General features: G+C 52.0%; 1 protein-coding gene across 4 annotated transcripts in view; it reads left to right on the forward strand.

The window, feature by feature from the left end:
* Window positions 1-13082, forward strand: part of Ift122 (intraflagellar transport 122) — a 54823-nt gene that overhangs the window by 11063 nt on the left and 30678 nt on the right. For 2 of the 4 annotated variants that reach the window (XM_048787139.1, XM_015495047.2), the window contains exons 5-12: window positions 873-949; window positions 3549-3615; window positions 3954-4100; window positions 5134-5310; window positions 7270-7345; window positions 11009-11200; window positions 11344-11482; window positions 12699-12901. In XM_048787139.1, coding sequence (XP_048643096.1) covers window positions 873-949; window positions 3549-3615; window positions 3954-4100; window positions 5134-5310; window positions 7270-7345; window positions 11009-11200; window positions 11344-11482; window positions 12699-12901 — 1078 coding nt within the window. The remainder of the gene's footprint in view (window positions 1-872; window positions 950-3548; window positions 3616-3953; window positions 4101-5133; window positions 5311-7269; window positions 7346-11008; window positions 11201-11343; window positions 11483-12698; window positions 12902-13082) is intronic. The other 2 variants (XM_015495045.2, XM_015495046.2) reach the window with 1 other exon arrangement.

Here is a 13082-nt window from a genome sequence, read left to right on the forward strand (position 1 = left end):
TTTTTTTTTTTTTTTTTTTTTTTGGTACTGGGGATTGAACCTAAGGTGCTTAACCATAGAACCCCATCCCCAGCCCTATTTTGCATTTTATTTGGAGACAGGGTCTGCCTGGGTTGTTTAGGGCCTTGCTGAGTTGCTGAGGCTGGCCTCAAATTCATGATCCTCCTGCCTCGGCCTCCCAAGCTGCTGGGATGACAGGCGTGTGCCACCGTGCCCGGCTGACAGTTACTATTTTCTGTGTCTCCTCAGTCAGCCGGGGGCCAGCGGATGCACAAGTCATCTCTCTATAGTTTCATCTCCTCGATATCCCTTTGCCCCTCTCTCAGCCGTCAGAAGACACCTTTCTACTTTTTGTCTCTGATTTTGGCTGTTCCAGGTGCCCGTGTGAGTGGATCCCACAGGATTTGTCCTGTCGTAGTTGAGTTACTTCACTTAGTGTCACGTCCTTGAGATGGGTCTGTGCTGTAGCATGGGTCAGGGTTTCCTTGCCTTCTCAGGATGAATAACATGCTGTTGTGTGCGTGCTCGTGTGCATGCGCCACATGTTTTTTGTGGTGTCCACCTGCTGATGGACACTCGGATTGTATCCAGCTCTTGGCTCCTGTGAATGCCGCTGCCCTGCACACAGGTGCCCAAATCAACAATGTCTGAATGAGAACCTGAGTTGGGGTCGCAAGGCCAACGTTACGCAGAAGGAACCTGACGCCCTGCATGTTCGTGGTTAGGGCCATCAGCCCCTGTGCTGCTTGTGGGTCATTTGCAGGGGGCCTGTCACGCAGAGTCCAAAGCCGTGGCTCCTGGTCCCAGCCTTGGTTGACCCACCCAGGTGTCTGTGGGGGCTGTGTGTCAACCTGCAGCCATTTCCTCTGCAGGCACAGCGACTCGGTGCAGTGCGTCTCCTACAACCCCATCACACACCAGCTGGCGTCCTGCTCCTCCAGCGACTTCGGTAGGTCCCCACCTCCAGCGCCTGGGAATAGCCGGAGCTCTGAGCCCCACGTGCTGAAATCCACCCGTGACCCCCACGTTCACCCTGAGAGCCACCCGAGAGCCAGCAGCACTGCTCCCCCTGGGAGGCTGGAGTGTATTCTAATCTGTGCAGAAACCAAGGTCATGAGTGACAATGACCTTGAGACTGGTAAGAGACCAAAGGCCTCAGGCAGGGACTTGGTCAGGGCCCTGGCATGATTTCCTGTGGCCACCCACCAGGGACACTCCAGCTGACCCACCTGTGCTCATCCAGGTCCTTGTGGGTGTGACGTTCTTCACCGTGTCAAGGGTGCTGCTGTCACGACTGTCTGGGTGACTCTGCTTCTTGAGGGGCTGAAGGCCTTGAGTCCCTGTGGACATCACTCAGGGACTGGGGTGGCACTGGCCCGAATGAGGTGCTCAGTGAGATGCGTGTGGAGGGAGGGGCCTGTGGGAATCTCCATGGAAGGCTGACCCTGGGTTTCTGTCACCTCGAATGTCTCTTTGCCAAGAGACAGTGGGTCGGGGAATAGCCAGAGACCTGATCCCGCTCACCATTTCAGGGTCCTTCTCCCAAAGGAAGGAGTGACCCACCCCGTCTGTCCCACTGATGTGGTTCTGAGGTTCACAAGAGAGAAGGTGACGGAGAGCACTGTAAATAAATAGGGGGCTCTCATGGGTCTGGAAGTGGATCATCTTCTCTGTGCTTACTGAGAGGATTAGAAAGATAAGCCAGGCTCCCTGTCCTCAAGCCTGTGCTCTTGGAGGAAGGCAGATTTTGTAAAAGAAAAAAAAAAACTTTTAAGTAAAAACAATATTTGCTGAGTGCTTGCTTACGTGCCAGGCACCGTCCTGAGGGTTAAAGATGACTTCCAGGTGACCACAAGGTCAGGTTCTAGTCTCATTGCACCCTGCTCAAAGAACTGAGGCCTAGCGTGGTTCCCTGGTCACTGGAGGCCACTCAGCGGTGAATGGAGGAACCAGACTGTGGACCCAGGAAGCTGGTTGCTTCTTGAACCTTCTCTGGGGAGCCCTCTGAGGGCGGGTTCCCTTCAGCTGGAGGCCCGGGCAGGCTCAGGGCAGCAGCTATACCGTGCTTAGGTGGAGATGTTGCAGGGCCAGGTGGGGGGAGGACACCCTGGGGGAGAGGGGGGACGATAACCTGTTGAGCGTCGCACCTGGCTGCATAAATACAGCTGTGCGCTGCGTTTCCCTGTCATTACGCTTCACAGCTCAGGCCAAGGGTAGAATTTGCTTATGTTGTCTGAAGCTGTCCCTGCTGTGGGGCACTGAGCCAGGGCATCTGGGGCCACAGGGAGCAAGCCTAGGTGCCAAGTGTCCCAAGAACGAGCCTGTGTGCTGTGGCGGAGTCCTGGGAGAGGAGACTTATCCTTAGCACCAGTCATTATTTTATTTATTCATTAGATTTCGCAGCCCTGGGATTGAACCAGGACACTCTGCCGCTGAGCTCCATCTCTTTTCTATTTCGAGACAGGGTCTTGATAAGTTGCCCAGGCCGGACTCAGACTTGTGACCCTCCTGCTTTGGGCCCCCGAGCAGCTGGAATTACAGGCGTGAGACACTCGCCCAGCGTCCATCCCCATGGTTACAATGTCCTAGTTTATTTCTTTGAGACTTAAATTGCAGACAAGTTTTGGCTAGAGCCTCACTAATCTATCTTCTTTTTTTTTTTTTCATTTGAAATAATTATAGATTCTCAGTAAGCTGCAAAGATAGTCCAGGGTAGTCTCACGCAGGCTTCATCTGATTCCCCCAGTGGGCACGTCTTACGTAACGTTTGCACCCAAACCAGGAAACTGGGCCAGGCACAGTGTGTGTGTAGAGTTCTGTCTTTTATTTATTTATTTATGTTTGGTGGGGGCTACTGTGAATTGAACCCAGGTCACTTTACCAATGAGCTGTATCCCTGATCCTTTAATTTTGCTTTTGGAGACAAGGTCTCACCAAGTTGCTGAGAGTCTCACTAAGTAGCTCAGGCTGGCCTTGAACTTGTGATCCTCTTGCCTCAGCCTCCCGAGTCGCTGGGATTAAAGGCATGTGCCACCTCGCCCAGCTAGCTTTTGCCATTTTTATCACATTTTGATTATCACCACTGTGATACAGAACAGTCCCACCACCACACAGATACTGCTTATCACCAACACACCTCCTTTCCTCCTGCTATCCCCAACCCCTGGTAGCCATGAATCTGTTCCTTGTCCTATATTTTGCATTCAAGAATATTATATAAATGGAATCATGTGGCACTGGGTTGTGGCTCAGTGGTAGAGAGCTGGCCTTGCACGTGCGAGGCACTGGGTTTGATCCTCAGCACCACATAAAAATAAATAAATAAAGTAAAGGTATAGTGTCCACCTACAACTAAGGAAAAAAACTTAAAAAAAAAAATGAAATCTGCTATCTGGTATCTGGTGTATGACCTTCTGAGGTGGACTTTTTTCGCTCAACAGAAAACCCTGGAGACCTTCTAAATTGCTCTACAGGTCAACAGTTTATTCCTTTTTGATTGCTGCATAGTATTCTGACCAGTTGGTCCTTTATATTCCCGCACATCCCAGGCCTGTGGTCTCCTGAACAGAAGTCTGTCTCCAAGCACAAATCAAGCAACAGGGTCACCTGCTGCAGGTAGGTCAAGGGCCACTTGAAAATGGGCTTTATGTTCCTTCATCTTTCAAGCCAAGACTCAGGGTCCATTGGTAGGGTGCTGTGGGTGTGGGAGGGGATTGGAGAGTAGGAGGTGGGGTGGGGGCAGGATTGCAGGCAGGAGCTGAGGGCTGTCATGGGGGCCTGTTCAGAACTGTGGGCACTTGGGAAATGACGTTTGTCCCCAAAACAGGTGGGAGTTTCAGCTGGACCTCTGATTTTATGTCAGGGATGAGCAGGACGGTAGCCCACCACTTCTTTAAAATCAAGGCCTCCTCCTCATGTGTTCCTGTCCCCTTCTCTGTCGATCATGTGCACAGCTGGACAAATGATGGTCAGTACCTGGCCCTGGGGATGTTCAACGGGGTCATCAGCATCCGGAACAAGAACGGCGAGGAGAAAGTCAAGATCCAGAGGCCTGGGGGCTCCCTGTCCCCAATATGGTCCATTTGCTGGAACCCATCAAGGTACCCTCCCAACCGTCCTCCTTTGGGGACAGACACCTCAGCGGGCAGAGTTCGCTCTGTCTTCCCAACGTCACTGTATTTCGAAAGTCTTCTTGACCCACTAGACGGCTTGGTGTGGAATCTCTTCTGTTCCATTGAAATCTCATTTTCAAAGGGCCTGTCTTGAGTTTTGGAATGAATCCCACAGATTGAGCTCTGTAGGCCGGCCCACGGGGTGCGTGTGTGTGTGTGTGTGTGTGTGTACACGCGTGTGTGAGTGTGCCTGGGGTGAGCGACTCAGGACAGCCATCTCCCTATGCACTACTTGCTGCCATCTTTCCTGTGGCTGTTTCTCTCTTCCCTTCGGCTGTACTTTCCAAGCTTGGACAGACCACGTGCCCACCTGTTGGTCCACAGCCTTTTCAGTCACAAGCCTTATTTTTAAATTTTTTATTGTTTTTGCCCTTGCCAAAAAAAGTTAAAATTAGGTCCAAACGTGTTCCTACAACCTAGAGGTCTGCGGACCACTGACATCTACCTGATCAGACCTCACCCCCACTTCCTTCCCGTGCCCAGGTGACGTGAGGGGGCCTGATACAGCCTCAGAGGCTCTTTGTGTAATCCCTTGATGTCCTTAAACCCCCAACCCCACCCCAGAGTCCTCCAGAGGTAAATCATAGGACTTGACTGTTAGCAGCTCAGTGTCACCTCATAGGTGGGCCCTTGCTTGGTTCAGGAGGCCACCCCACTCCACGGCCTCTCCCACACCAGCTTACTATGCTGCTTCCTGGACCACCCGGCCTGGCCCGGCCCGGCCCTGCAGCATGTATCTCATGCCATCAGCAGCCATTAGCCTACCCCACAGTTCCTGCTGTTTGATTTTGTGGCCACAGATGACTCTGTGGCTTCAGGCTCCCATTTTTAATTCATGAGAAGCAGGATGCCCAGCGTACCTGGTGGCCTGCTTTTCCGGGTAGGGTCCAGGGGCTCCTTGACAGGCTTAGGAGTGACGGCCTGGGCCCTGTGATTGTGAACAACCACTTACTGTCCACAGCCGATGGGAGAATTTTTGGACGAACAGAGAGGACGAGGACGCTGAGGAAATCATTGTCAGCAGATATTTTCAGGAAATCCCTTCCACTCTGAAGCCAACAGTGTACAGTAGTCAGGGTAGTGAGGCAGAGGAGGAGGAGCCCGAGGAAGACGACGACTCTCCCCGGGACGGCAGCTCGTGAGTGTCCCAAGGAGCCAGGGCCCTCCTGTAAGGGCCAGGGAGCAGGGAGAGGCCAGCGTCCCCAGCAAGCACTTGTACGTGAGCCATCACGTGATCCTGTAAGAAACGAGGGAATCTTGAAAGAGCAGAGATTTTCTTGCTTCTTGATTTTCAGTTAAAGAACATTTCCCAGTAACCTTAAGAATCCTCTGAGCCCAGCATGGTGGCACAGGCCTTTAATTCCCTGTCATCCTCCACCCCTGCTCAGGAGGCTGAGGCAGGAGGATCGTGAGTTGAAGGCCAGCCTCAGCAACTCAGTGAGACCCTAAGCAACTCAGCGAGACCTTGTGTTTGAATAAAATATAGAAAAGGGCTGGGGATGGGGCTCCGAGGTTAAGCACCCCTGGGTTTAATCCCTGGTACTAGGGGAAAAAAATCCTTTGAAAACTGTGATTTTAAAAAAATATCTGCATAGTGTGGGTGTCCATGATTCGGTTACCACTTCTTCCATTCCTGGACACCTTTCTTGGCCTGTCCCCACACCGTACCTCTCCTTGCATGGACGAGGACACCCATCAGAGAGGACGTGCTCAACTTCCCACAGTCCTTGGCCACCAAGCCTGGAAGCCCATCGGTCTCTCTTGTCCCCTGAGATTTCCTGTGGGGACAGCTCCAGAGGGGGCAGAGTGGGAGAGCTGCCACCAGATGTCCTCTTGGCCAGTACTGACCTAGCTTGGGACTCGCCACACCGCATCTGAGGTGCTCGAGGTTCTTCAGAAGAACCCAGGGTCATGGAAGGAGAGAGGAACTAGGAGGGCTTCAGGTCCCCATGAGGTTTTGTCGTGGTGAAGAGTCCCACGTCCCTGGGGAGGGGCAGGGAAAGTTTGAAAGGTGCCAATCCAGCTCACAGGGACACAGCCCAGCCCACAGCCACATGGGACCTCCCCAGAAGGGTGGCCTCGGGTTGGTCCTGGGCTGGGTTGAGTTTCAGCGCTGCCTGCCCAGAGCTCACCTGCAGATCCCTTCCTGCCCACACCACTCTCTCAACCTTTCTCTTTTCCTCTTTTCTTCTGAACTAGTACCTATGACTTTTTCCACTCTGCTACTTTGGGCTGGGTTTTTCAAGCATATCTTGTGACACTGCCAGATGACCGTCAGGCCCTGGGCTCCGAAAAGCTGGAATTAGTAAAGGTGGTCACTTTAGGTGCATGGAGACCCAGCCTTAAATACTGGAGATGCCTCTCTCTTGAACTAGATTCCCAGGTAGCCCTCTCCCCCACTCAGCTGAAGCCTCAGCCCCAGCCCCAAGGCACTGATCCCCAGAGATCGCAGTTGCAGAACAGTTCTTGGTCTTCTGAAAGTCTAAGACCCTTTTTATAATCAGATCCAAAGCCACACGTGGTGGTGTACTCCCAATCCTAGTGCCTTAGGAGGCCAAGGCAGGAGGATTGCAAATTGAAAGCCAGACTGAGCAACATAGTGAGACCCTGTCTCAAAAAATAAGAAGGAAAAAAAATCCAGTAAGAAGCCATTGCACCTGTGTAAGGTGCAAGAGAACCTGGCTCCAGGGGTTAACTTTTCCCCTTTAGGAGGCGCAAGTGAGTTTTGCCTCTGTTTATCAAACACCAGAGAGTCTGTGGCTTCTCTCTGCAAACGCTGTTCCCCTATTTTTTAGTACATAAGAAAAGGTGCTCTTGCACTGTGACTTGCTCTTTCTTAGTGTTGCTCTCAGCCACTTGGCAGTGTCCCAGCCCATCAGCAGGGGAGCCGCAGACCCCAGGAGGCCCGACCTTGCCCTCTGCTCAGCCCGGTGGACTGGTCAGTGGACTGAGCCAGATTACAGCCCTTGGCTTCACAAGCAGGGCATCCTGCCAACCCGGCCGGGCTTGCTGCTTCCTGTTGCTCACTGGGCCGTCGGGGCTGCGCTCCTCAGCAGTCTGCGACCCCCCTTAACCTCTTTTGTCTTCTGTTGATTAGAGAGGAGCATAATGACATCCTGGCTGTAGCTGACTGGGGACAGAAACTCTCCTTCTACCAACTGAGTGGAAAGCAGGTATGTAGGGCCGTACGGACGTACAGTTGTTTCCTGGCTTGGCTCTTGTGACTTGAGCTGCTAAAAACATGGATGTGGCTGCGTCAAGGTCTCCTTTTTAGAAATAAGTAGGCCAAGACCAGAGCAATGAGATATTATGCCCAGGACCCCACACTGCTGGGACATAGTGGAGCCTGACCCTGAAGTCTTGATTGTATGAATTTAAAGTCTCTCTTTTGGGACTCAGAGGTGAGCCCTTGTCTGAAATGCGTGTGATCACCACCAAGAGAGTCCAGCTCCCAGTCACCCCCCAGTGTTTATGGCCCCCTCTGGGTTGGCCCCCTTATGGAGGAGTGTAAGCGCTCGTCTGTGCCCTACAAGAGCTCACAGCCTGGTGGGGACACACCCGATGGCAGACAGTCCCAGTGTGGTGGGATACATGGCATCCCCTCCAGACAGCTGCACAGCCACCACAGGGACCCCAAGTATAGAACATCCACAGGAGTAGGTGGGAGATCCTGCAGCCCTGGGAACAGGACGAGCAGGAATTCCTAAGGATCCTGGGAATGGTTTCAGGCCAAGGCAGGGCGAGAACAGAGAGCTGCTAAGGGCGGCTGGACCCCAGAGCTTGTGGATTGAAGATGAGCTGGCAGATGGGACATGGTTGTGAAGGACAGGAACACGCACTGGGCGTGACATCCCATAGTGTTGAGGAGCCCTAGATGGCAGGCAGCGAGGGGCCTGGTCAGGGTCCTGCTTCAGAAGAAGTCTTCAGTTGCACATTAAAATATAGGGACTTTGATAACAGGATGACGTGTCAGTGGAAAAAAGTGTCCAGGCTAGTGTGAAGGTGGCGGGTGTGGGTTGCACACTCAGCCCGGAAGGAAATACGCCCAGTGGGTGGGGTCCTTGGTTTCAGGGCATCCTTACTCCTCCACGTGTGTCTGCTAGACCAAGGTTCCAGATGGGCCAGCCCAGCCCTAGGCCATTTCCTCTACGCCTGTCTTACAAGTGCTCACTTGTTTTGTAGCTAAGTAAGGAAATGATTAAGATAGCAGATATATTTTGTGTGTGTGTGTGTCCAATGACTGATTTCCCCAAACCCTTATCTTAATGACCTGGCGGCTGGTTTGCCAGGCCCTGGAAGCTCCTCCACGTAATGCGAGAGCATCCTCATTCAGCAGTGTGTGGCACACAGTCTCTTAGGCTTATGTAAAATTTGTGCATTTTTGGCATTTTAAGTGCATAAGAGGACCTGGCTTACCAATAATGGAAATAAAGGAAAATATGCTTACAATGAAGGCACAGACGTGGAAAGATAATCCGATGGAAATTCCAGAACTGAAAAATGCAATAACTGAAATAAAAAATCCGCTGGATGAGCTTAACAGAAATGTTAGAGACCACTGAACTGGAATCCCACCCAGTAAAGGAGAGAACGGAGAAAAGTGTATCTGACGAATTAGTGGCCCACAGTAGCTGAAGTCTGTGCAGCTTCAGCCTTAGCTCAGGCCTTTCCAGACACTCAGCTGAGTTTTTGTGCAGAACCTAGGCTGTCCCTCTGCCTCTCTGTTGTGGAACGTCCTGCCTCATTTTTAATAAGAACCTCAGCCAGGCACAGTGGCACTCACCTGGAATCCAGTAACTCAGGAGGCTGAGGCAGGAGGATCACAAGTTGGAGGCCAGCCTGGGCAACTTAGTGAGACCCTGTGTCAATGTAAAAAGGAGTGGGGACGTAGCTCAGGGGTGGAGCACCCCAGGGAGGAGGGTGGGGGAGAAGCTCCCCTGAGTGTCATTCCTGACTTCTGTGTGTGCACACGTCTTCATTTCCACCTGCTGTTGGTTGCCCGCCAGTGTCTTCAGGTGTGTTGTATTTGGGGTTCAGAGTTCAGGATTAAGTTAGAGGAAGGTTGGTCCCCCAGGAGCACTGAGCCTTTACCGAAAGGTGCCGGCCTCTCATATCATAATTCTTGAGATTTTTTCAGTTTTCTTATTAGATTTACTAACACTGTGTAGGTATGAAGGAAACTTTTTGTTGTTAGGCGTTGGAAATTCCTAAAAAAGACATGAAAATCGCGCTTCTTAAACTTATAATTGCAGTTTAAATTAGTTTACGGGAATTAACTGAGTTGCAAATGTGGCTATTTGAGGGACATTATAATCTGTTCAAAATGGCATTCATTAAACAAAGTCAACTGGCTGTTCCCTTTTACTAGAAATAGGGAGATACTTGTACATTGAGTTTAAGGCAGAAACTGGTTTCTAGAATTTTCTTTGATAAATTGATTATTAGTTCAATAATGTTAATAAGTAGTCCTCCCCCCAGAAAAGACCCCCACAGAGGCAGCAAGAGGAACTCTGGTGGCAAGAGAGGCTTGGGCTGCAGGGAGAGACAGGAGCTCAGATCTGTGACCAGAACAGAGAGGGAGGTGCTGGGTGGGGGCTGGGGCCGGGGGTGTGGGGGTCTAAATCTGGGGAGGTTGGGATGTTTCCTGGGGAAGGTGACAGGTGGCTGGTTCTGGGGACATGGAAAGAATAACACCTGTGTGGACACGGCAGTCTGAGAGTGCCATCCATGTGGACAGTCGCAAACTCATGTTAAGTGAACAAAGGATCTCCAAGGCCGAGCTCAGGACTTTAACCTTCATCCTAAAAGCTGAGGCAGGCACCTCAAAGGAGGTTACACACTCACACTCACACACACACAGAAAGGGAGAGATTTCTTTTTTCTGAATCACATATCTGAGTGGGGGCTTGTGTGTAGACTACATAGAGAACTGTGACGAGTCAGTCATCAAAGACCATAACCAGACAAAGCATGGGAAAAGGACCTGTGGTCAGCAGGCCTCGGAAGTGAAGGCTGACATCACAAGCCATCACAGACAAAGATCAAAGCCACAGCCAGATGCCACTTTACGCCACTAGGATAGAGAAATGGGAATCCTTAAGACAGGACAGTGGGAACCTCCAAGCACAGTCACTGAAGAAGTGTGGCATTTCCTGAAAGGTTAGACATAAAGTTTCCACGTGACCCAGCCATTCGTGATGAGCAGGAGCGATGTACTGATGGGCGCCACCCGGGTCACACATCGTGGGATTCCACAGGAGGTCACACTGCACACGGGAGCAGGTCAGAGGTTTTGGGGGTGAAGAGAAGACAGAATTGAGCAGTTGGAGTTCTGACAGATGTGGGATTTCTTTTGGGGGTGACAGGAATGTCCTGGTGTGTGACAGCAGTTATGACGGCACAGCTGTCTCACTGTTGGAAGCCATGGATTGTGCTCTCAGCTTTGTGAAATCCTGGGGGGAGAAACTGATAGAAAACTAAGTCCAGGGGTGGAGGGAACCCACGTTGCATGTGTCAAGAGCCACACACGGAGGGGGGCCTACGGGAGAGAGACCACCTCCCGCCCCCAGGTTGACTGCAAGGCTAAGACACACTTCAGGACAGTTGGGTCACCTGAGGAAGATGCTGTTGCCACCAGGAGTCAGGATTTGGCTGGGTGGAGGGGGAGGAGGAGGGAGGCCCGGAGGCAGGGAGGCTGTGTTCATAATGGAGGCTGCCAGCCCTCCCCGTCCTCCCAGCTGCCCCTGCTCAAGTGGGGGGGTCAAGCGACTGACGGTGGTGTGGTGACAATGGACTCTCACCTGCTCCTTCTCATGGTGTGGCTTTTCTTTCCTCAGATCGGGAAGGACCAGTCGCTGAACTTTGACCCCTGCTGCCTCAGCTACTTCACTAAAGGGGAGTACATTTTGCTGGGGGGTTCAGACAAGCAAGTGTCCCTTTATACCAAGGACGGAGTGCGGCTGGGCACTATCGGGGAGCAGAACTCCTGGGTGTGGACCTGTAAAGTGAAGCCCGATTCCAACTATGTGGTAAGAGGAGGAAGGCCCTTCTCCAGGCCTCTACCTGAGGAGGCCCTGACCGGCAGCCGTCTTGGCCGTCAGATCCTGGTGTCTTCCTGACCTGGGAGGGTGGACTGTCCCCGTGCGGAGCTGATGGCTGTCCTTCCCTGCAGGTGGTCGGCTGCCAGGATGGCACCATCGCCTTCTACCAGCTCATTTTCAGCACAGTTCACGGGCTCTACAAGGACCGCTATGCCTACAGGGACGGCATGACCGACGTGGTAATCCAGCACCTGATCACGGAGCAGAAAGGTAGGGCAGGCACTGGGGGCAGGGGCAGTTTGAGGGAGCTGGTGACAGTGCCGTGAAGTGACAAGGAAATGTCTCTCCTAGGCCCATTGAAGACATCTGCAAACTCTGATTCTTGCTTTTGGGGCCAGGGGCCGGGGGGACATGGGTCTCCCTGAGGCTATAAGGAAAGCAATGACCTCTCTCGAAAAATATGCTCTGACTCACAAAACGTTTGCAGGTTTTTTTGAGAAATAGAGGGTGACTTGTGGCCTGCCAGAGCCAGGGTGGTTGGCCACATGGGTCCATGTGGGTCTCTACCCTCTTGGGTCAAGGTCACTCCGTTAGTTCAGCCTCCCCTTGCCTCTGGGTGAGTCCTGCTAGAGGCTGGGTGGCTCGTGAGCTCAGCCTGGGCCTCACGCACTGCGTCCCAGTCCAAGTCCACACGGGTGGCCCTGCTGGGTCAACAGGTGCCCTTGCTGCAGCAGCACTCACACTCACACTGTCTCACACTCGTGGGTGCCCTCGTGTAGGGACCCAGGTTGGGCATCTTCTTGCAGATCCAGGCTGGCTTCCTGTGGTCCCCATCCAGGAGCATCTACATTTGAAGGTTCTGTGATGGGTGAAGCGAAGTCACTCGGGCAACTGGGCATTTTTCCATTTTTCCTACTTGGCCTGTAGTGAGGCATGGCCTAGTGTGTCCCAGAAACTACATACTGTCCCCTGCTGTCAAGGAGGTGGGTGGGAGTGGCCAGAGGTGAGTTTGGTCACTTTGGTGGGTTCCTGATCATCAGGGGCCATCCATGTTGTGCAGAAGAGTTGAGATTCACACTCAGCAATTAGCAACCCCAGAACATGTTATTTCCTGTCCTGGGTTGTAAGCTTGGGTCACCAAGATCATATTGTGTACAACTTTGGATCCCAGTGCTCAGCAGAGCCGACTGTATATATCAGACACTCCATATAGATTTTTTTTTTAATATTTTTTCACTTGTAGATGGACCTTTATTTTTTTATTTATTTTTATGTGGTGCTGAGGATCGAACCCAGGGCCTCGCCCATGCTAGGCAAGCGCTCTACCACTGAGCCACCACCCCAGCCCCTCCATAAAGATTTTTAATGAGAGCATCTTACTGTAATTGCTGGTAGCATTAAGTAAGTGATAGCTTTTAATTTCTCTACCTTCCACCTTACTTAGCAGCCTGACTTTTTTTTTTTTTTTTTTTTTTGTCTCTGACAGTTCGTATTAAATGCAAAGAGCTTGTCAAGAAGATTGCCATCTACAAAAATCGATTAGCGATTCAGCTGCCAGAGAAGATCCTCATCTATGAGTTGTATTCCGACGACTCCTCGGACATGCATTACCAGGTGAAGGAGAAGATTCTCCGGAAGTACGACTGCAACCTGCTGGTGGTGTGCACGGACCACATCATCCTCTGCCAGGTGGGCTGAAGCTGGGGGGCTGGTGGCCCTCCCTGCTCCCCCCAGAGCCCCCTCCCGCCTCACCTCAGGCTTTGGAGGATGGTGTCACTTTCTGTCACTCTGTGACTGTGATTATTCCCTTTACTGGCATGTAGACCAATCAGCCTCTCCTGGGGAGACCTGAGCCATGAAGTAGAGAAGA

The sequence above is a fragment of the Marmota marmota genome, unplaced genomic scaffold (assembly GCF_001458135.2).
Source record: "Marmota marmota marmota unplaced genomic scaffold, marMar, whole genome shotgun sequence".
NCBI classification, from domain to species: Eukaryota; Metazoa; Chordata; class Mammalia; order Rodentia; family Sciuridae; genus Marmota; species Marmota marmota.